The sequence below is a fragment of the Heterodontus francisci genome, chromosome 27 (assembly GCF_036365525.1).
Source record: "Heterodontus francisci isolate sHetFra1 chromosome 27, sHetFra1.hap1, whole genome shotgun sequence".
NCBI lineage: Eukaryota > Metazoa > Chordata > Chondrichthyes > Heterodontiformes > Heterodontidae > Heterodontus > Heterodontus francisci.
In genome coordinates, this window is record NC_090397.1 from 7,739,792 (window position 1) to 7,763,176 (window position 23,385).

Sequence of the window (23,385 nt, forward strand, 5' to 3'; positions counted from 1 at the left end):
CTTTCCCCCTATATCCTTTGATCCCTTTCGCCCCAAGAGCTATATCTCCTTCTTGAAAACATACAATGTTTTGGCCTCAACTGCTTTCTGTGGTAGCGAATTCCACAGGCTCACCACTCTCTGGGTGAAGAAATTTCTCCTCATCTCAGTCCTGAAAGGTTTACCCCGTATCCTTAGACTATGACCCCTGGTTCTGGACTCCCCCACCACTGGGACTATCCTTCCTGCATCTACCCTGTCAAGTCCTGTTAGAATTTTATAGGTTTCTAGGAGATTCCCCCCTCACTCTTCTGAACTTCAGCGAATATAATTCTGACTGACTCAATCTCTCGTCATACGTCAGACCCGCCATCCCAGGAATCAGTCTGGTAAACCTTCGCTGCACTCCCTCTATAGCAAGAACGTCCTTCCTCAGACAAGGAGACCAAAACTGCACACAATATTCCAGGTGTGACCTCACTGCAGCAAGACATCCCTGCTCCTGTACTCGAATCCTTTGAAGGCCAACACACCATTTGCCCTTTTTACCGCCTGTTACACCTGCATGCTTACCTTCAGCGACTGGTGTACAAGAACACCCAGGTCTCATTGCATATTCCCCTCTCGAAGTTTATAGCCATTCAGATAATAATCTGCCTTCCCGTTTTTGCTACCAAAGTAGCATTGATCCACATTGTACTGCATCTGCCATGCATTTTCCCACTCACTCAACTTGTCCAAATCACCCTGAAGCCTCTCTGCATCCTCCTCACAACTCACCCGCCCACCCAGTTTTGTGTCATTTGCAATTTGGAGCTATTACATTTAGTTCCCTCATCTAAATCATTAATATATATTGTGAATAGCTGGGGTCCTAGCACCGATCCCTGCAGTACCCCACGTGTCACTGCCTGCCATTCGGAAAAAGACCCGTTTATTCCTACTCTTTGTTTCCTGTCTGCCAATCAATTTTCTATCCATCGCAATACACTACCCCGAATCCCATGCACTTTAATTTTACACGCTACCCCCTTATGTGGGACTTTGTCGAAAGCCTTCTAAAAGTCCAAATAAACCACATCCACTGGCTCCCCCTCATCAACTCTACGAGTTACATCCTCGAAGAATTCTAGTAGCTATGTTAAGCATGATTTCCCTTTCATAAATCCATGCTGACTCTGTCTGATTCTACCACTGTTCTCCAAGTGCTCTGCTATAAAATCTTTGATAATGGACGTCAGGCTGACTGGTCTATAATTCCCTGCTTTCTCTACCTCCCTTTTTAAATAGTGGGGTTACATTAGCTACCCTCCAATCTGTAGGAACTGTTCCAGAGTCTATAGAATCTTGGAAGATGACCACCAATGGGGCCACTTCCTTAAATACTCTGGAATGTAGGTTATCAGGCCCTGGGGATTTATCGGCCATCAATTTCCCCAACACCATTTCTCTACTAATACTGATTTCCTTCAGTTCCTCCCTCTCACTAAGCCCTGTGTTCCCCAACATTTCTGGTATGTTATTTGTGTCCTCCTTTGTGAAGACAGAACCAAAGTGTGCATTTAGTTGGTCAGCCATTTCTTTGTTCCCCATAATAAATTCCCCTGTTTCAGACTGTAAGGGATCTACATTTGTCTTCACCAATCTTTTTCTCTTCATATACCTATAGAAACTTTTACAGTCAGTTTTTATGTTCCCCGCAAGCTTACTCTCATACTCTATTTTCCCCTTCTTAATCAATCCCTTGGTCCTCCGTTGCTGAATTCTAAACTGCTCCCAATCCTCAGGTCTGTTGTTTTTTCTGCCAAATTTGTATGCCTCTTCCTTGGATCTAATGCTATCTCTAATTTCCCTTGTAAGCCATGGTTTGGCTACCTTTCCCGTTTTACTTTTGTGCCAGACAGCAATAAACAATTGTTGCAGTTCATCCATGCGCTCTTTGAATGTTTGCCATTGCCTTTCCACCGTCATCCCTTTAAGTAATGTTTCCAAATACGTCATAGCCAATTCATGCCTCATACCTTCGTAGTTTCCTTTATTAAGTTCAGGACCCTAGTCTCAGAATCAACTACGTCACTCTCCATCTTGATGAAGAATTCTATCCTATTATGGTCACTCATTCCCAAGGGGTTATGTGATGCCTTCGGACCCCATCCAGGGAAACGAGGTGCCACACTGGTGGGGAACGGGGAGGATGTAAGCTTCTCAGTGCAGGAGTGGGGGGATCGGGGTCAAATTAACGTCATGGGTGTAGAGGATGGTGGGAAGGGTTGTAGTTCAAACTTTGTGCAGTTTGGTGGGGGAAGGTCAGATGGTAAAGGTAAGATGCCTTAAGTTTCCCTTTATACCAATAAAACATCGCAGGATCTGCTTTTAGTTGAACACAACCAATTTTCAACAAAACAGATCTCACCAAGAAATACCACACCCTGGAAGCATCATTAAGGTCATAGACGCATTTGTTCAGTTTCCATAATTTTCCTTCTGTATCTGCTGCCTCTTTAGGTTGTTTCAGAAACACTTCTTTCTGAAAAGTATCACCCTGCAGAAATGCTGCTTTTATATCAATGGATCTACACTCCCATGAATATGTGGCCAAAAGAGCAAAAAAGATTTTCAAGATTACTTTTCCAGCTGTTGGAGAGTTCACTGTAACATTGGTATCACCCAGTCACTCTTCAAAACCCCTTGCAACTAGCTTTGCTTTAGCCTTATAAGTTCCTTATGATTTTTTCAGTACAAATCCATCTATGTGACAAGGTTGGCTGTCCCCTATCTGGTACCTCATAATAAGCTCCGAACTCTCTCCAACACATTCTTTGCTTCTCTTATAGTTTATCCTCAAGTTTATTGGCGGCCAGTAAAACCTCACGGTCAAGAGGACTTCTGCTTCTAGTTCTATTCAGAGACTGCTCTCTCGCCTTCATTTCATTGTGGAATCTGCTCAAACTATGGCCTCTATTAACACATTGATGTCTTCAGGACCACTGCTAGAAGACCTCCCTCGCACATTATTGGAGGCTCTTTCTCCAGTACGTGATCACTTCCTTACACAAGAGTCACTTCCAGACTCACTATTAGAAATTGCACTGCGCTTTCTTACCGTCCACTCTTTCACTCCATTCTGTCAGTCCTTGCAGGACCTTGCTTCTTGGCCATCATCTTGAACATTTATCCAATATTTAAACTTGTCAGTAGATTTTCCTGCACGACCCACAATTGTTGCATCTGTCCATCTATTAGACCCTAGTTATATGTTACCCAAGGAGCAACTCAGGGCAATTGTCCTTTGGATGCGATAGCTCTTTCTTGAGCATCATGATCTCTCACATTACTATCCAATCCTTGACCTATCTTATTCTGTTCCTCATGACCTTCATCACAAAACACATGAGTATTTGGGGTACAAGGTGCATTGTTTTCCTCTATCAACTGCTCAGGTTCTGAGAGTTTGTAATCAGCCCTGATCAATTGTGAGGAATGAACATTTTCAGTTTGATTTCCATGCTTGATAACTACTGTTTTACCATCACGACCTATTACCTGACCAGAGCCCTTCCATTCCCTATGACCCTCTCTTTCATAATACACCAAATTTCCCAAATTAAATTCCACCTCAGATAACCTTATACAATGCCTCAGAGCTCTCCGAATTTTCTCTCAGACCTCAGCCCTGATGAAAGCCCATCTCCCTGCATGCAAAGCATTCAAATGTGCAGAAAGAATGGAACTAATTGTCGTACCTTCTACAGCAGGAGGACTGTCGCACAGTACAGAAGGCAATTTGGGATTCCGCCCATAGATCAATTGATAGGGACTATATCCTCCAACCATCTGAAGCGAATTCTTCACATGAACTGTCCATGCCTAATATTGTGGTGTGCCGCAGGGATCGGTGCTGGGCCCTCTGTTGTTTGTCTTATATATTAATGACTTGGATGTGAATGTAGGGGGCATGATTAGTAAGTTTGCAGATGACAACAAAATTGGTGGTATAGTGGACAGTGAAGAAGGTTGTCTAAGGCTACAACAGGATAGAGATAAACTGGGAAAGTGGGCAAATGGAATTTAACACAGACAAGTGCAGTGATGCATTTTGGGAAGTTAAACTAGGGCAGGATATATACAGTGAACAGCAGGGTCCTGGGGAGTGTTGTTGAGCAGAGAGACCTTGGGGTGCAAGTACATAGTTCCCTGAAAGTGGCAACACAGGTAGACAGGGTGGTAAAGAAGGGGCATGGCATGCTTGCCCTCATCGGCCGAGGCATTGACTACAAGAGTTGGGACGTCATGTTACAGTTGTACATAACGTTGGTTAGGCTGCACTTGGAGTACTGTGTGCAGTTCTGGTCGCCGCACTACAGGAAAGATGTGATTAAGCTAGAGAGGGTGCAGAAAAGATTCACAAGATTGTTGCCTGGTTTGGAGGGCTTGATTTATAAAGAGAGATTGGATAGGCTGGGTTTGTTTTCCCTGGAGCAAAAGAGGCTGAGAGGGGACATGATAGAGGTATATAAAATTATGAGAGGCATAGATAGGGTAGATAGCCAGAGTCTGTTTCCCATGGTAGGGGTGACTAAAACTAGAGGGCATAGATTTAAGGTGCGAGGGAGGAGGTTTAAAGGGGATCAAAGGGATAAATTTTTCACACAAAGAATAGTGGGTATCTGGAATGAGCTGCCAGAGGTGGTGGAGGCAGGAACAGTAGCAACATTCAAGAGGCATCAGGACAGGTACTTTAATGAGAAAGGCATAGAGGGACATGCAATTAATGCAGGCAGGTGGGATTAGTATAAATAGGCATTATGGTCGGCATGGAGGCGGTGGGCCGAAGGGCCTGTTTCTCTGTTTTTTTTATTCATTCATGGGGTGTGGGTGTCGCTGGCCAGGCCAGCATTTATTGCCCATCCCTAATTGCCCTTGAGAAGTTGGTGGTGAGCTGCCTTCTTGAACTGCTGCAGTCCATGTGGGGTAGGAAGGGAGTTCCAGGATTTTGACCCAGCGATGGTGAAGGAATGGCGAAATAGTTCCAAGTCAGGATGGTGTGTGACTCGGAGGGGAACTTGCAGGTTGCGATGTTCCCATGCATTTACTGCCCTTGTCCTTCTAGTTGGTAGAGGTCGCGGGTTTGGAAGGTGCTGTCTAAGGAGCCTTGGTGCGTTGCTGCAGTGCATCTTGGTATTTATATGACTATTCCAGCTCAGTTTCTGGTCAATGGTAGCCCCGGGATATTGATAGTGGGGGCTTCAGCGATGGTAATGCCATTGAATGGCAAGGGGAGATGGTTAGATTCTCTCTTGTTGGAGATGGTCATTGCCTGGCACTTCTGTGGCGCGAATGTTACTTGCCACTTATCAGCCCAAGCCTGGATATTGTCCAAGTCTTACTGCATTTCTACACAGACTGCTTCAGTATCTGAGGAGTCACGAATGGTGCTGAACATTGTGCAATCATCACCGAACATCCCCACTTCTAACCTTATGATTGAAAGAAGGTCATTGATGAAGCAGCTGAAGATGGTTGGGCCAAGGACACTACCCTGAGGAACTCCTGCAGTGATGTCCTGGAGCTCAGATGATTGACCTCCAACAACCACAACCATTTTCCTTTGTGCTAGGTATGACTCCAGCCAGCGGAGGGTTTTCCTGCTGATTCCCATTGACCTCAGTTTTGCTAGGGCTCCTTGATGCCATACTCGGTCAAATGCTGCCTTGATGTTAAGGGCAGTCTCTCTCACCTCACCTCTTGAGTTCAGCTCTTTTGTCTATGTTTGAACCAAGGCTGTAATGAGGTCAGGAGCTGAGTGGCCCTGGCAGAACCCAAACTGAGTGTCACTGAGCAGGTTATTGCTAAGCAAGTGCCGCATGATGGCACTGTTGATGTACAGCACTGCTGTATGACTCTATGCCAGGGCAGTTGTCAACTTGCAGTTTGGCTGGTCAGCTAAGCTTTTATGCAGCATTTCATCAACCACTGGATGATTCCTTTCACAGAGTCCATTGCTGAAAGGATTTTTAGCTGTAGTATTCATAACCATAATATTCATGTTTATACACATGTCTCTGAACTCGTTATTGGCAAATTCCCCTCCATTATCTGGCAGAAACTTAGCTGGTGCCACAAGTCCAGTCTCAATCCAATTCTTCATAATTTTATCTACAATCACCCTTTTGTCCTTGCTATTTATTATTGTACAAGGACTAAATCTAGTTGCTAGGTCTATAAAATGTAGAATGGAAATATTCTTGTCTTTGTCCCACACCTTTAAATCCAACACAACTACCTCTTTAAAGTCACGTGCCAATGGAAGACTGACAATAGGATGTGATGGTGTCCTCCGATACTTTTTACACGTTTCTATTATCCCCATATACTCTTCATCAATCACACCTGCATCCTTTCGCAGGGTTTTTAATCTCTAAAAAGAAAGGTGAGCAAATTGTCTGTGTAACTTTCAGACAATTTGCTTTTTATCTCTCTGATTCTTAGCAGCGGATACCATAAATACTTCTCTAACATGCAGGCTAGAAACATCAGGCTCTGTTAAGGGGATACAATAATTCCCTGACTGGGTAAACTGCAAATTCACTGACATTCGAAAAACAATTGCGTTATCATGCTCCATATCAATGTTCATTTCTGCCTTTTCTATTGAAGGCTTACTCAACAGTAAAGGTATCTCACTAGAGACTACATCAGTACTGATAAAGTGGCTTACTCCAGCTATTTTACATGGAATTACTACTCTCTTCAGTGACTTCAATGTGTTGTCATCACCAAACCTAAAGCTGGTAGTGCCTTTATACTCCTTAACCTTGTGTCAATCCTCACTATTGAGTGAATCCAGACAACATAGTAGCCAATCAGTTCCGCACACTGTCAAGTGCAAGCACTATCCAATACAGCACAGCTGAACGAATCCGCAACTAACACATTCGTCACAGGACTAAAACTCCATGTGACTAGTACAATTCACTTAAGATTCATCAGCATCTTCCTCTTCTGCCTCAGAGTTCTCTGCATCGTGTGTCATTTCGAAGACTCTAACCCTCAGCTCAGGGCAGTTAATTGCATAATGATTCTTTGAGTAAAACTGAAGCACCTATTAACAGTTCATTGGGCATTCCTGGGATTCATTCGCCTATGAATGCTGTTCCAATTCTGTCTTCCACTGTAATAGTCAGACCTGCTAAAGGTGCTTTCATTCTCATTCCTCCTGTCTTTAACTCTTCTATTGAATTTATGCCTGCTTCCAGTATCTGGACCATTTCAAAATCTAGTAAACATTGAGTCCTCCATTCTTTGTGTCACCGCACAATGCCCTGCTTGTTCTACCAGGGCTGCAGGAAATGACTGTTTCCCCAGGAATTTCTTTCAGGCAGAAGGCCTTTGATCCAGCAGGGAGTTTTTGTCCAAGAACCGAACCCCAGTTAGAACCAGGAGTCTGTCCATATGCAACACCCTAGTACAATCTAGCAATTTAAATGCAAGCACTGAACCAGGGCTATCCAAATTGAATTTCCTCAATCTTCTATTCTTCTTTCTTCTTTGGCCTCCTTATCTCGAGAGACAATGGGTAAGTGCCTGGAGGTGGTCAGTGGTGTGTGGAGCAATGCCTGGAATGGCTATAAAGGCCAATTCTAGAGTGACAGGCTCTTCCACAGGTGCTGCAGAAAAATTTGTTTGTCGGGGCTGTTACACAGTTGGTTCTCCCCTTGCGCTTCTGTCTTTTTTCCTGCCAACTGCTAAGTCTCTTTGACTCGCCACACTTTAGCCCCGCCTTTATGGCTGCCCGCCAGCTCTGGCGAACGCTGGCAACTGACTCCCACGACTTGTGATCAATGTCACAGGACTTCATGTCGCGTTTGCAGACGTCTTTAAAGCGGAGACATGGACAGCCGGTGGGTCTGGTACCAGTGACGAGCTCGCTGTCCAATGTGTCCTTGGGGATCCTGCCATCTTCCATGCGGCTCACATGGCCAAGCCATCTCAAGCGCCGCTGACTCAGTAGTGTGTATAAGCTGGGGATGTTGGCCGCCTCGAGGACTTCTGCGTTGGAGATACGGTCCTGCTACCTGATGCCAAGTATTCTCCAGAGGCAGCGAAGATGGAATGAATTGAGACGTCGCTCTTGGCTGACATACGTTGTCCAGGCCTCGCTGCCATAGAGCAAGGTACTGAGGACACAGGCTTGATACACTCGGACTTTTGTGTTCCGTGTCAGTGCGCCATTTTCCCACACTCGCTTGGCCAGTCTGGACATAGCAGTGGAAGCCTTTCCCATGCGCTTGTTGATTTCTGCATCTAGAAACAGGTTACTGGTGATAGTTGAGCCTAGGTAGGTGAACTCTTGAACCACTTCCAGAGCATGGTCGCCAATATTGATGGATGGAGCATTTCCGACGTCCTGCCCCATGATGTTCGTTTTCTTGAGGCTGATGGTTAGGCCAAATTCATTGCAGGCAGCCGCAAACCTGTCGATGAGACTCTGCAGGCACTCTTCAGTGTGAGATGTTAGAGCAGCATCGTCAGCAAAGAGGAGTTCCCTGATGAGGACTTTCCGTACTTTGGTCTTCGCTTTTAGACGGGCAAGGTTGAACGACCTGCCACCTGATCTTGTGTGGAGGAAAATTCCTTCTTCAGAGGACTTGAACGCATGTGAAAGCAGCAGGGAGAAGAAAATCCCAAAAAGTGTGGGTGCGAGAACACAGCCCTGTTTCACGCCACTCAGGATAGTAAAGGGGTCTGATGAGGAGCCACCATGTTGAATTGTGCCTTTCATATTGTCATGGAATGAGGTGATGATACTTAGTAGCTTTGGTGGACATCCAATCTTTTCTAGTAGTCTGAAGAGACCACGTCTGCTGACGAGGTCAAAGGCTTTGGTGAGATCAATGAAAGCAATGTAGAGGGGCATCTGTTGTTCGCGGCATTTCTCCTGTATCTGACGAAGGGAGAACAGCATGTCAACGGTCGATCTCTCTGCACGAAAGCCACACTGTGCCTCAGGGTAGATGCGCTCGGCCAGCTTCTGGAGCCTGTTTAGAGCGACTCGAGCAAAGACTTTCCCCACTATGCTGAGCAGGGAGATTCCACGGTAGTTGTTGCAGTCACCGCGGTCACCTTTGTTTTTATAGAGGCGGATGATATTGGCATCGCGCATGTCCTGAGGTACTGCTCCCTCGTCCCAGCATAGGCATAGCAGTTCATGTAGTGCTGAGAGTATAGCAGGCTTGGCACTCTTGATTATTTCAGGGGTAATGCTGGGGTAATCTTCTATACAGTCTGTTAAAGTCCATGATATATTCTTCTATCAATTAACCATCTGTTTTCCGAAATCTATCAAAGTCTGACCAATTAATAGCCACTTAAGGGCCTTTTTCCGCAGTTACTGGTATTTTACCAGCAGCAGATGGATGCTTCAACACCTGGGGAGGCTGCCCAGTAAAACCTGGCAGCTTCCCTTGGGGCTGGGGTGGGATCCCTCCTGATTGGGCACCCTGTGCCCCATGGACAGGTTCCCCAGTGGCACAGGCTGCACCCGCTGAAAGTCTCCACCCCCCACCCCGCCCTTGCATGTGACTGTCCTACCCCTTGCCAGTGCCTGGCTCAATGGCCCGAGCGAGCCGCCACCCAACTTAACAGCACCCCAGGGCCTCCTAATGGCTGCTCTTCTGGGGACTACTGCAGTCTAAGCATTACCACCACTCATGGTGGCGCTGTTGGGATTGAAGAGCTGCCGACCCTCTGATTGACCGGCAGCTTTTGGAGGTGGGACATCCTGTCTCAGAGGGGTGGAAGCCACAACCTCGGGCAATTAATTGTCTGAACCACACAAAATAGCATCATGGCTTCCACAGCTGGTGGAGGCGGGCTCTTCCCCGACTTTCCAGCTGGTGGGCGGGGCCACCACCTCTTCATTAAATCCCAGCCTTTGTTCCTAAAACTCCAGGTCATTTGTACCATCTACTTATAAGTCCAAAAAGTCTGAGTGCTCGTTTTCCTCTGCCTTGTGCCTGGGAATTGCCATTCTCTGCCACAGGTGTTACAACTAGGTGAGAAAGAGATCTATGGGTCCCTTTCAGCCTTCACCTGGTCTTACTGTAACAGGGTTTTATTTTTAAACACACTGTGTTTTTCGCTCCCCCTTGGTGAATCCTTGCTCACCGCTTTCCAATTATAAGGCAAAGAAACCATCACAAACAGGTATTTTTAGGTTTAAAGAAGAAAGGTGAAATTTTATTAAACAAACTCTAATTTGGTTGATACCTACGGATACACGACGCACCCATACTAGCATGCATATGCGATACACACATGCAAATAGAGAGAGAAAAAAGCAGAAGAAATAAAGTGGTAAAGTTTGAGGCACTATCTGAAGAGTTGTTGTTACAGTTCTTCGAACTCACTGTTGAGTCCTTGATTGTAGGTGGATCTTGTTTTTCATTGGGGCCCAGTATTCTTCTTAAACCTTGTTAACTGTAGGAGACTTGTCTCTTTTGGGGTTCATGTGCCTTCAGTGGGTTTTTGGAGTTCCGTGAGAAAGAGATGGGAACAGACAGGAGAGCTGTGGCGAGCCAGCCAGGAGAGGTCTTTACAATCCAGGAGCAATGAGCTTTCTGCCAGTTCAAACACTGTCTATACAATTTCAGTTGGCCAGCAGGGTAGTCATGTGACTGACTGGTATAACCATTTCTGGCTTTGTATATTGTGTGTATCAGGGAATGGTCTGTTCTCTGCAAACACTGTCTGTTAATATGCAAAAAATGTCTTTCCAGCCAGGGGCCTGGCAACCCCTTGTCTTCCTCCCAGCAACAATTTGAAATTTAATGTTCACGTGGTGAAAGTAATGTGCCTCATTCTTGGCAGGTGGGGGCCTGCATGACAAAGGCTAGAGGAAAGAAGCATGGAGACCTGCTATGTCAGTGAACCCCGCATGCACTTCTCTGGGATTTCAAGTGGCATTCCCAGCAGACCTAAGCATAGCTACAGCTGAAGTGGGTGCATTCCCAGCCTTGAATCCTTGGATTTTCACTCATTTGGTGATCCACAGGGAGAGGTACCTGAAAATGTATGGTTCAAGGGCTTGTGCCTAGACTACAGGGGTGCTAGGGTAAGCTGAAGATCATGCATGTAAGTGAATAAGATTGTTACGAGCTCACAGGACAAAAGTCTTGCTTGTACAGTGTCTTTATTGAACTGCCTGCTGATGAATCCCTGCAGTGAGTGCGTCATGGTAGAGATCACATGACTATGCAAGCCAGGAGGCACATTAGTACAGCATTGCATCTCTATCCCAAACATCCTCTTTTCATACAAAAAAACATTAAAAAATTGCATGCATTATCATTTACATTTGAGTTGCCCAAATTACCAACAATGCACACAACTGTTCTCATGCATTGAAGTTTGATTTCAGCAAGGCACTTGTCTATCAGATTCAATGTCTCTGCTGGATTGATGAATTCCAGAGCATGTTGAGCTGCAGCTTCATGTTGGATCTGGAAGATTTTACACTCTGTCGTAGCATCCTCTATTTTCTTCATAGGGAGTGCTGCCATCGACAACATGTCAGCGATGTGCCTCTGTTTCCCTTGCTTTTATGTCACGTCCAGATGCTACCTCTGTGACCAGAGTAACATTCTTTGACATTTGACAGTAACATTTCCTTGCAGACGCTTTGGAGCAGATAGGAGCAGCTTGAGGATAATGCTTTGAAGTGGCTTGTGATCAGACGTGACTGGCACTTTGTCTCTGATGAAAATATTCACAAGCAAAGACAGGCACTCTTTCTCGATCTGAACTTAGCGTAATTCCATTTGCATTAACGCCCTGGATGCAAATGTAACCGGTTGTTCTTGCTGCATTTGGGTTGTCTCAAGTCTTATCTCGCTGACGTCAAACTGCAGGGTGACTTCATCATTTACGCCATAGTATTTCAGCACTGGTGTTGCCGTCACTAGTTGCTTGATTTTAGTGAATGCTGCTTCTTGTTCTATGCCCCAATACCACTGCACATCCTTGGCAGTGAATTGGCATAATGGTTCACACTCCGATGACAAATTGGGCAAGAAGTTTGCTAAATGGTTGACGAAACCAACAAATTGTTGCACTGCTTTTACATCTGTTGGTCATCTCATCACTGCTACCTCTCTCACATTTTCGGGATCCAGGCAAAGACCTTTTTTTTTATTTGTTCACAGGATGTGGGCGTTGTTGTCTAGGCCAGCATTTATTGCCCATCCCTAATTACCGTTGAGAAGGTAGTGGTGAGTTGCCTTCTTGAACCACTGCAGTTTATGTAGGGTAGGTACACCAACAATGCTGTTGGGAAGGGAGCTCCAGGATTTTGACCCAGCAACAGTAAAGGAATGGCAATATAGTTCCAAGTCAGGATAGTGTGGGGCATGGAGGGGAGCTTGCAGGTAGTGGTGTTCCCATGCATCTGCTGCCCTTGTCCTTCTATGTGGTAGAGGTCGCAGAATTGGAAGGTGCTCTCCAAGGAGCCTTGGTGCATCTTGTAGATGGTACAGGGTGGCACAGTGGTTAGCACCGCAGCCTCACAGCTCCAGCAACCTGGGTTTCGTTCTGGGTGCTACCTGTGTGGAGTTTGCAAGTTCTCTGTGTGGGTTTCCGCCAGGTGCTCTGGTTTCCTCCTACAGCTCTTCACTGAACCAGGGTTATTCCCCCAGCTGATGATAATGGCAGAGTGGGGGATATGCCGGGCCATGAGGTTACAGATTATAGTTGAGTACAATTCTGCTGCTGCTGATGGCCACAGCGCCATGGATGCTGAGTTTTGCATTGCTAGATCTGTTCGAAATCTATCCCATTTAGCACGGTGGTAGTGCCACACAACATGATGGAGGGTATCCTCAATATGAAGATGGGACTTTGTCTCCACAGTGACTGTGTGGTGGTCACTCCTACCAATACTGTAATGAACAGATGCATCTGCGGCAGGCAGATTGATGAGGACAAGGTCAAGTATATTTTTACCTCTTGTTGGTTTCCTCACCACCTGCCGCATGCCCAGTCTAGCAGCTATGTCCTTTAGGACACGGCCAGCTCAGTCAGTAGTGGTGCTACCGAGCCACATTTGGTGATGGACATTGAAGTCCCCCACCCAGAGTACATTCTGCTCCCTTGCCACCTTCAGTGCTTCCTCCAAGTGCTGTTCAACACGGAGGAGTACTGATTCACCAGCTGAGGGGGGGGTGGTAGGTGGTAATCAGCAGGGGGTTTCCTTGCCCATGTTTGACCTGATGCCATGAGACTTCATGGGGTCTGGAGTCAATGTTGAGGACTCCCAGAACAACTCCCTCCCGACTGTATACCACTGTGCCGCCACCTCTTCTGGGTATGTCCTGCCGATGGGACAGGACATACCTAGGGATGGTGATTGGTGATGGCGGTGTCTGGGACATTGTCTGTAAGGTATGATTCTGTGAGTATGACTATGTCAGGCTGTTGCTTGATTAGTCTGTGGGACAGCTCTCCCAACTTTGGCACAAGCCCCCAGATGTTAGTAAGGAGGACCTTGCAGGGTCGAGAGGGCTGGGTTTGCGATTGTCGTTTCCAGTTCAGGTCAATGCCGGGTGGTCCGTCCGTTTTCTTTCCTTATTAACTTTGTACTGGTTAGATACAACTGAGAGGCTTGTTAGGCCATTTCAGAGGGCATTTAAAAGTTAACCACATTGCTGTGGGTCTGGAGTCACATGTAAGCCAGACCAGGTAAGGACAGCAGATTTCTTTCCCTAAGCGGACATTCGAGAACCAGATGGGGTTTTACAACAATTGACAACGGTTTCATGGCCATCATTAGACTAGCTTTTAATTCCAGATTTATTAATTTAATTCAAATTCCACCTTTTGCTGTGGTGGGATTCAAACCCATGTCCCTAGAGCAATACCTTGGGTACCATTTCCTCTCTGCATCACATGTTATAAATGAGGAGAACCACCCCTTTATAATTCTGCCCATTTATAATGGTATAACTGTTATAATGCTATCAAGAAAACACAATACTGTGCAAAGTTGATGTCAAAACTCAATATCACACCTGCGAGGAGCAGCAGACCCGCTAGGAAAAGTTCGGTTGTCACATCAAATACTTCATGTTCAGCAGGAAAGGGAGGCTTAGTCCGTAGCACACGTCTATTACCACTCGACAATGCCTCTGAAATAGCAAGGAACTGGGCTGCACTGCCATTAAACATTTCTGCCAATAGATATTCTGTGGCATTGTGTGGCCAGGGTAACTGTAAGAAATTAAAGGAGAACATTAGTCAGGAACAAAACAATAAGAATAATTGTACCAAAATAAATTGTTTTTGTTTGTGATTTATGTGGCCTTAATGAGTTAATTTTCTTGGTAAGTTATCAAGGCTGGGAGTGAACACTTTCATATTTCAGGCAGTTAGTGCATAAAGCATTCCTGGGTCAGGTACAGCAAAACTATCTACAGAACTAAACTCCCCGTATTTCACTAATATAACATTTCAATTTCCACTCCAGCAAACACTGTGGCTTTTCTGCAAGATATTATTCATTCAATTTAAGTTTAGGACAGTTTTGTGAGTGATCATACACCTATTAGGAACTGCTTAAAACCTTTTATATCTCTAAATTTCTCCAGTTCTAACTGAAGGTCATCGCCATGAAACATTGGGTAGAATTTTAGCAGGCTGGGGCGGGGTGGGTGGGCGGATTTGGTTGTGGGCTGGAGAAGATTAAATCCTCAAAAAAGGGCACAGTATAAGAAAACCAATATGATCCCACTCAGTTCCGTCTTTAACCGGGGCACAGAAAAGTGTGGGAAACTCCTGTGGAGATGTTGGGTCTGTAATCTAAATATGTTATTGAATTATTGAATATTAAATTCTCATTGAAACCTACAAAATACTTAAAGGGATAGACAGGGTAGATGCATCTAAGATGTTTCCCCTGGTTGGGGAGTCTAGAACCAGGGGACACAATTCCAAAATAAGCCATTTAGGACTGAGATTAGGAGAAATTTCTTTACTCAGAGGGTTGTGAATCTTTGGAATTCTCTACCCCAGAGGGCGATGGAAGCTCAGTCATTGAGTATGTTTAAAGCAGAGATTGACAGATTTCTAAATACAAATGACATACGGGGATATGAGAATAGTGTGTGAAAAAGGCATTGAAGTGGATGATCAGCTCTGATCATATTGAATGACGGGCCAGGCTTGATGGGCTGAATGGCCTCCACCTGTTCCTCTGTTCAGAGCTAATTAATTCTAGCTTTAACTCAGCATTCTGGCTTTAACAGCCAGTGCACGGGTTTCCCCAGCTATGTGAAACTCACCAGGGTCAACAAGGTGAGAGCACATCGGGGATTTATTGCTCAGTGAAACTGCCAGCCTGGAAAGCCTTTAAAGAGTGAAACTACACAGCTGCTTCCTTGCCATGGTGAAATGATTGTGCTCACAGGATTTCTTCCGAAAGTGTGCTTTCACTGCATTACAGGTGATTTCCAACTTTTTGGAAGTCATATTTCACCTATCTTAGAGTTTACTCACCTTGATCTGATTTTCCCCACTATCAGCCTTCACTGCAGCATGGGAGCAGCTTATGCAGCTCTGCCTTTGACCTCCGATGGGAAACAAAGAAGCAGCAACACCAGCACCCACAGTAGTAGCGGCTTCAGCCACATACTGCTATAAAGAGCTCCAGCTCCAAGGAGGCAATACCGCCAGCACCCAGTATACCAGCAGAGGATCAGTTTTCTCAGCATTACAGAGCAACAGTACCTCAGGAGGCTCATGCAGGTTATTGCTGACATCTACAGCATCCTGGAACAAGTCCTCCTTCCCAGTGGACCAGATGGACATGCATTGCCAGTGGCCATCAAGGTCACCGCAACCTTGAATTTCTTCACCTGTGGCTCCTTCCAGGGATCTGCTGGTGACATCTGCTGGATTTCACAATCTGCTGTCAACAAGTACATCACCCAGGTGACCAATGCCATGTTTGCCAGGACTGCCACTTGAGTCCACTTTGCTACTGATGAGGTCAGTCAGAACCAGAGAGTTTTCGCATTTCTTGCAGTGGCTGGATTCACACATAGACTGCACACGTGGCAATCAAGGCACCTTAGATCACCCAGCCATCTTTGTCAATCGGAAGGAATTTCACTCCATCAATGTTCAGCTGGCATGTGACCACCAGAGGGTTTTCATGCATGCCTGTGCAAGATACCTGGAAGCTGCCTTAATTCTGAGCCAGTCACATCTCCCACATCTCCAAGCAGACTCAGAGGCTGGCTCCTTGAAGACAAGGGCTACCCTCTCAGGAAACGGCTGATGACACCCATGAGAAGTCCTACCACTGATGCAGAGGAGAGGTACATGCAGAGCCACATGAGCACAAGAGTGCTCACACAGCAAGCCATTAAGTTGCTGAAGATGTGATTCAGGTGCCCAGAAAATCTGGGGAAGTTCTTCAGTCTGCACTAGCAAAGGTATCCAGAATGGTTGTGGTCTGCTATGCCTTGCACAACATCACGCTGCAGAGAGGACTGGAACTGCAGATGGAAGAAGCTGACGAGCACTCTGCATCCTCAGGAGGAGGAGGTGGTGCAGGATGAGGGGGTGCCTGATATGGCCAGGGGGCCTGCAGCTGCTCATCTAAATGCCAGAGAAGCCCACAACGGACACATCCAGGAACAGTTCAGATAACCTGAGTGTATGAAGCCAATGGCAAACCAATACTGAACCCATCGTTCCCCGCTTCCCAAAAATTAATCATTCCAACGTTCAGAAATCCCTCCATCTCATTCACTCCCTTTGCTCATCTTCCACTCTGGTCATCCCATTCTCCTCAAGACTAATGTCCATTTGAAAGGCAGGAGGCAATGATAGAGATGAATGGGCAACGGAAACTTGAAATAAAATTCATGATTCATTTATATTTTGGAATATATTAACACTGATATTATTTATAATCACCCAAGTGAAACCCCTTTGTGCAACTAAAAAGTTTTTCTTTCCTTATCCTATCACTTATATGTTCTCCTATGGCTTAGCAGAGCTAGAGGCAGGCTGCTCATTCCCCTGCTCTGACAGATGCAATGCCTGTGACAGACGTCCTCTGGGTTTGGGGCCTATGGAGGCCCCACCAAAGACCACCCCACCTGCACCTGCCCTGTCCTCAAACAAATTGGGATTCTGATCCCCTGCTGTTTCCCTCTCACCACCACCATCCCCAACACCCCACCCCTGCTGCAAGTAGGTCTGTAAGGTGAAAATTCTGGTGCTTCTCTCTCCACATATGCTGCCTGACCTGTTGCATGTTTCTAGCATTTTCTGTTTGAAATTCAGATTTCCAGCAGCCATAGTATTTTACTTTTGTATTTGTGTCAGACTTCTCAAACTCATTTTACACTGGGCTATATCACTGAACCTGTGTACTATCCAATCAGGAATATAGTTCACAAACATCAGAGCCTCTTGATTACATCTCCTCGAGCCTGTCGTCAGCCTCATTTTGTGTATCCCTGTGTAACTTAGCAACATAAAATCTAAACCAACAGCTTCTGTCATGTATCTGATTGCATTACATCAGTGATTTTTTAATACTATATTTTAGCACTGGTGAAGAGCCCTTTTTAGCACAGACTGAACATCAAACACAACCTTTTAGCATGATGCTGATTTAGCATAAATCAAGCACGATGGGCTGGATTTTCCTCCATTGTCTCACTCAAAATTGGGCAGAATAACAGCAGAATATGGGGCAAAATTGGGTAGCAAGACCTACCTTCATACTCCTGCCACACATTATGATTGAATTTTACATTTAGTTTGAGGGAGAGAAGAGTGGGTCCAAGACTAGTATTTTAAACTTAAATAAGGGCAATTATGAGGGCATGAAAGCAGAGCTAAAGTGAACTGGCAAATTAGGTTAAGGGATAGGTCAATAGAGATGTAGTAGTAGACATTTATGGGGAAATTTCAGAATACACAGAATAGATACATTTCAAGGAGAAAGAAAAATCCCAAGGGTGGTTAATTAAAATGGTTAAAGTTGTATCAAACTTAAAGAAAAAGCCTATATTTGCACAAAGATGGGTGGCAGGTCAGAAGATTGGACAGAATATAACAAACAGCTCAGAAGGACTAAAAGATTGAGAAGGAAGGTAAAATTAGAGTACGAGAGAAAGCTAGCTATAAATATAAAGACAGATAGTAAGAGTTTCTATAGATATTTAAAAAAGAAAAGAGTTAACAAAGTGAGCGTTGGTCCTATAGAAAGTGAGTCTGGGGAATTAACAATGGATAATAAGGAGATGGCAGATGAATTGAACAGATATTTTGCATCAGTCTTCATTATTGAGGATACAAGTAACATCCCAGTATTAGCTGCAAGTTAGGAATGGAAGGGAGGGAGGAACTCAAGAAAATTACCATCACCAGGGAAGTGGTACTGAACAAATTGTTGGAGCTGCGGGCTGACAAGTCCCCGGGTCCTGATGGGCTTCATCCTAGGGTGTTAAAAGAAGTGGCTAGTGAGATAGTTAATGCGTTAGTTTTAATTTTCCAAAATTCCCTAGATTCAGGGAAGGTTCCGTTAGATTGGAAAATAGCGAATGTAACTCCTTTATTCAAAAAGGGAGACAGAAAACAGGAAACTACAGACCAGTTAGTTTAACATCTGTCAAAGCGAAATTGTTAGAAGCTATTATTAAAGATGTTATAGCAGGGCATTTAGAAAAATTCAAGGTAATCAGGCAGAGTCAACATGGATTTGTGAAAAGGAAATCATGTTGAACCAATTTATTGGAGTTCTTTGAAGACATGTGCTGTGGATAAAGGGGAACTAGTGGATGTATTGTACTTAGATTTCCAGAAAGCATTTGATAAGGTTATTGCAAAAAATAAAAGCTCATGGTGTAGGGGGTAACATATTGGCATGGATAGAAGATGGGTTAGCTAACAGGAAACATAGAGTAGGCATAAATGGGTCATTTTCTGGTTGGCAAGAGGTTAACGAGTGGTGTGCCATAGGGATTTGTGCTGGGACCTCAACTTTTTACAATTTATATAAATGACTTGGATGAAGGGACTGAAGGTATGGTTGCTAAATTTGCTGATGACACAAAGATAGGTAGGAAAGTAAGTTGTGAAGAGGACAGAAGGGGGCTACAAAGGGATATAGGTAGGTTAAGTGAGTGGGCAAAGATCTGGCAAATAGAGTATAATGTCGGAAAGTGTGAAATTGTCCACTTTGGCAGGAAGAATGAAAAAGAAGCATATTATTTAAATGGTGAGAAGTTGCAGAGATCTGAGATGCAGAGGAATCTGGGTGTCCTACCGATCTACCGATTAGGCACACTACAGCCTGCCGGACTGAACATTGAGTTCAATAATTTCAGAGCATGACAGCCCCCCATTTTACTTTCATTTTTAGTTATTTTTTTCTTTCTTTTTTTTACATTCCTTTTTACATTTTTTACAATCTTTTTTTGCATTTATTTCATTTCATCTTAGTTTGTTCAGTTTGCTTACCCACTGTTTTTTTCAGGTTGTTTTTCTTCAGGTTTGCACTTGCTGCTGTTCAATATTCAGTGTATTCACACCTAATCTGTACTAATGCTTTGTCTTTCAACACACCATTAACATATTGTTTGCCTGTTCTCTGTGACCTTTTGGTCAGCTATGTGGCCTGGTCCAATCTGCACCTTCTCCTTTGTTATCTCTTGCCCCACCCCCACCTCACTTGTTTATAATCTGTGACTTTTCTAATATTTGTCAGTTCCGAAGAAGGGTCACTGACCCGAAACGTTAACTCTGCTTCTCTTTTCACAGATGCTGCCAGACCTGCTGAGTGATTCCAGCATTTCTTGTTTTTGTTTCAGATTTCCAGCATCCGCAGTATTTTGCTTTTATTTGGGTGTCCTAGTGCTTGAATCACAAAAGATTAGTCTGCAGGTACAGCACGTAATTAGGAAAGCTAATAGAATGCTATCGTTTAGCGCGAGGGGAATTGAATACAAAAGTAAGGAAGTTATGCTTCAGTTATACAGGGCATCGGCGAGACCACATCTGGAGTACTGTGTACAGTACCGGTCTCTTTATTTAAGGAAGGATGTAAATGCTTTGGAGGCAGTACAAAGAAGGTTTACTAGACTAATACCTGGAATGGGCGGGCTGTCTTACGAGGAGAGATTGGACAGGCTAGGTTTGTATCCGCTGGAATTTAGAACAGTAAGAGGCGACCTGATTGAAACATATAAGATCCTGAGGGGTCTTGACAGGGTGGATGTGGAAAGGATATTTCCCCTTGTGGGAGAATCTAGAACTGTTTAAAAATAAGCAGTCGCCCATTTAAGACAGAGATGAGGAGAATATTTTTCTTTCAGAAGGGTGTGAGTCTTTGGAATTCTCTTCCTCAAAAGGCAGTGGAAGCAGTCTTTGAATATTTTTAAGGCAGAGGTAGATAGATTCTTGATAAGCAAGGGAGTGGAAGGTTATCGGGGGTAGGTGGAAATGTGGTGTAATCAGTTCAGCCATGAACTTGTTGAATGGCGGAGCAGGCTCGAAGGGTGGAGTGGCCTACTTCTGCTCCTAATTTGTATGTTCGTATGCAACTTAAATTTCTTAATCTCCTGCCCTTGCCAGGACAGCCCTTCCCTGCCCATTGCATGCAAATGCCAGCAGAGAGGTAGAACCCAGTAAATGATCAGATTTCCCAGCTTACCACCACTATCATCACTGACCCCAGGGCCCATCAGGAGAAAGGTGACAGCAGCCTCTGGGGTAGAGGAGTAAGCACCCAGTGGGCCTCTCTCACTTCATACAGAGTCCAAACACGAACCTTTAAAACCTTAAAAAAGAAATCCTCTACTTCTCTTCAGTGTTTTCCCTATCCTTTTAAATCTCTAGCCACCACTGCAGCTACTGCAACAGTGGTCTTGTGTTAGCAGCGCTGGCACCTTCTTAGTGGTGAGGGTTCCACTGGGAGACCCCTGCATGCCAAGTGAGTGGCAACCAAAGAAGACAGGTTGGGGTTGCAGCAGGGTCACAGTGGTGGGCAGAATTCCAATCCTACAACTATCGTACCAGCAAGTGAAGAATTCAGCCCTGATTGTGCAATATGAATTTCACATCAGTACACTGTTAGCAGCAACTGCTAGAATAGATAGTAAAGAAGGGCTTTGGTCCTAATATAAATAAACTGGGGTGGCTTATTGTCCCACTGTTCATTTCTTAATAATTAATAAGAACTGAAGTGAAAGCTCTTTTTATTTGTTAAAATACCATGTTGGAATGGACTACAGTGAACAGCATTTCATGTAATAAAAACAAGAAATGCTGGAACCACTCAGCAGGTCTGGCAGCATCTGTGGAAAGAGAAGCAGAGTTAACGTTTCGGGTCAGTGACCCTTCTTCGGAACGAGCAAATATTAGAAATGTCAAAGGTTATAAGCAAGTGAGCCGGGGGTGGGGCAAGAGATAACAAAGGAGAAGGTGTAGGTTCTCCTTTGTTATCTCTTGCCCCACCCCCGGCTCACTTGCTTATAACCTTTGACATTTCTAATATTTGCTCGTTCCGAAGAAGGGTCACTGACCCGAAACGTTAACTCTGCTTCTCTTTCCACAGATGCTGCCAGACCTGCTGAGTGGTTCCAGCATTTCTTGTTTTTATTTCAGATTTCCAGCATCCACAGTATTTTGCTTTTATTATAACAGCATTTCATGGCTGTGTTTGAGTTTACACAGATGCAGCTCTTGCCTCGGCCAACTTGAAAGTGAACACCTTACAGCAGTAAGAAATTTAAGCAGAAGCATTTTAGAAACCAATCACAAATAAAGCATGGATAATTAAAAACTTACATTTTGCATCTCTTTGTAGTTAGTTCTTTGTTTAGGCCGTAAAATCCCTTTTGGTTTTCTTCTACTTTCAAGTACTGCTCTTTTGAAGATCATTACTGATACCTTAAGGAAGCAAAACATTTTCAGTTAAATGGATTGGTTAAGTGGAAGTGAATGTTACGTTTCAATTGGTATCATTTAACATTGCTGCTCCTGGTACCTTGACAGTGGCCTCCCTGAAGGCTTTTGCAACTTCAGGACTTTGAGGAGAGGAGCCCATTGTTTCCAGCTGGCTTAATTCACGGATCTTGCCTAAAGCACGACGAGCAAACGACTATTTTAAAATAATAAAAACAACATTAACTTGCTGAATGAAGATAAAAGAATGTATGCAATCTGAGCAGCCATGAAATGTTACACATATTAAAATTAATCTTCATAATCAACTTACATTTCTATTACTGAATTATTCACAATATTGTCAGAGGCAATATAATATTTTATTTACTGATTTCAAAATTAATTTGAATAGTCTCCTTTATGCTCTGGAATTCATCCATTGATGCACATCAGATTAAAATTAATGTGTAATTTATATAATTCTATCCAATGTGCAGTTTAGACACCCCATTAATGAAAGGATATCAGAGCCATAGAAAAGGTGTGCCATAAATTTGCTAAGATGTTACCAGAGATGACAGGGTGCAGTTATGATGACCTGAAAAAAATCGAGCTGAATTCAGTGGATGACAGAGGATTAAGCGCAAATCTAACAGAGGTGATCAAAATTTCAGAGGTTAACATCACAGTACATTGGGTCTGTTTATTTCTAAGAAAACACCAAAATTAATCCCATTGCCATACACTGAAATGGGGCATTACAATATCTCACAAAAATAAAGTGGTAAAGCAGATAGGGTAAAGGGCACAGACAATGGGATAACGGGAAAGGAGTGGTTGAAGTACAAACAACTTTATGAAGGCAATCTGCAATGGCTTCTTCATAAAAAATGTAAACATAGAACCTGAGCAGATGTTATGAGATTAGTAGTCTACAAGAACTCGCTCAAAAGCGGGTAACTATGTGGGTTCCAGTGACCTTTGTACAGTTCCATTGAACATAATTAAGGCCAAGAACAAAAGTAAGAAAATGGTCATGCAAAAACATAGACAAGTAACCGTTGGAAGTGTAAGAAGAGCTCCAGAAAAGATCACCTGGAAAGTGCAGCTAGAAAATTCACTAAAAGGAGAAAAATGATGGCCCTCCATACCGGTCCCAATAGCTGAGACGTTCACCACTATTAAGGGCCGCAACAGCACTGCAGCTTCCAGCAAGCCCACTTACACTGAAATCCAGAACTTGCTGTGCACCTGAATGGGCCCCACAATGATGGTACCACCATTTCTATTCTTAAAGCGGCATTGACCATTAATTCGTAAACTTTGCCTATTTGTCCACAACTTGCATGGATTTTTATGTGCAAAAAGTTACAGCTCAGAGGCACAGGGACAGGCAGAAGTAAGCAAAGTTAGTAACCTGTCAGGCAGGGTATCTTTGAAATAAAA

The 23,385-nt window shown here is 44.2% G+C and overlaps 1 protein-coding gene across 6 annotated transcripts in view; it reads right to left on the reverse strand.

Annotated features, from left to right (window-relative positions):
- Nucleotides 1-23,385, reverse strand: part of LOC137384622 (cilia- and flagella-associated protein 54-like) — a 712,374-nt gene that overhangs the window by 631,570 nt on the left and 57,419 nt on the right. For all 6 annotated transcript variants that reach the window (XM_068058759.1, XM_068058758.1, XM_068058757.1 and 3 more), the window contains 3 exons: nt 22,040-22,153; nt 21,841-21,942; nt 14,043-14,241 (listed from right to left, as the gene is read on the reverse strand). In XM_068058759.1, coding sequence (XP_067914860.1) covers nt 14,043-14,241; nt 21,841-21,942; nt 22,040-22,153 — 415 coding nt within the window. The remainder of the gene's footprint in view (nt 1-14,042; nt 14,242-21,840; nt 21,943-22,039; nt 22,154-23,385) is intronic.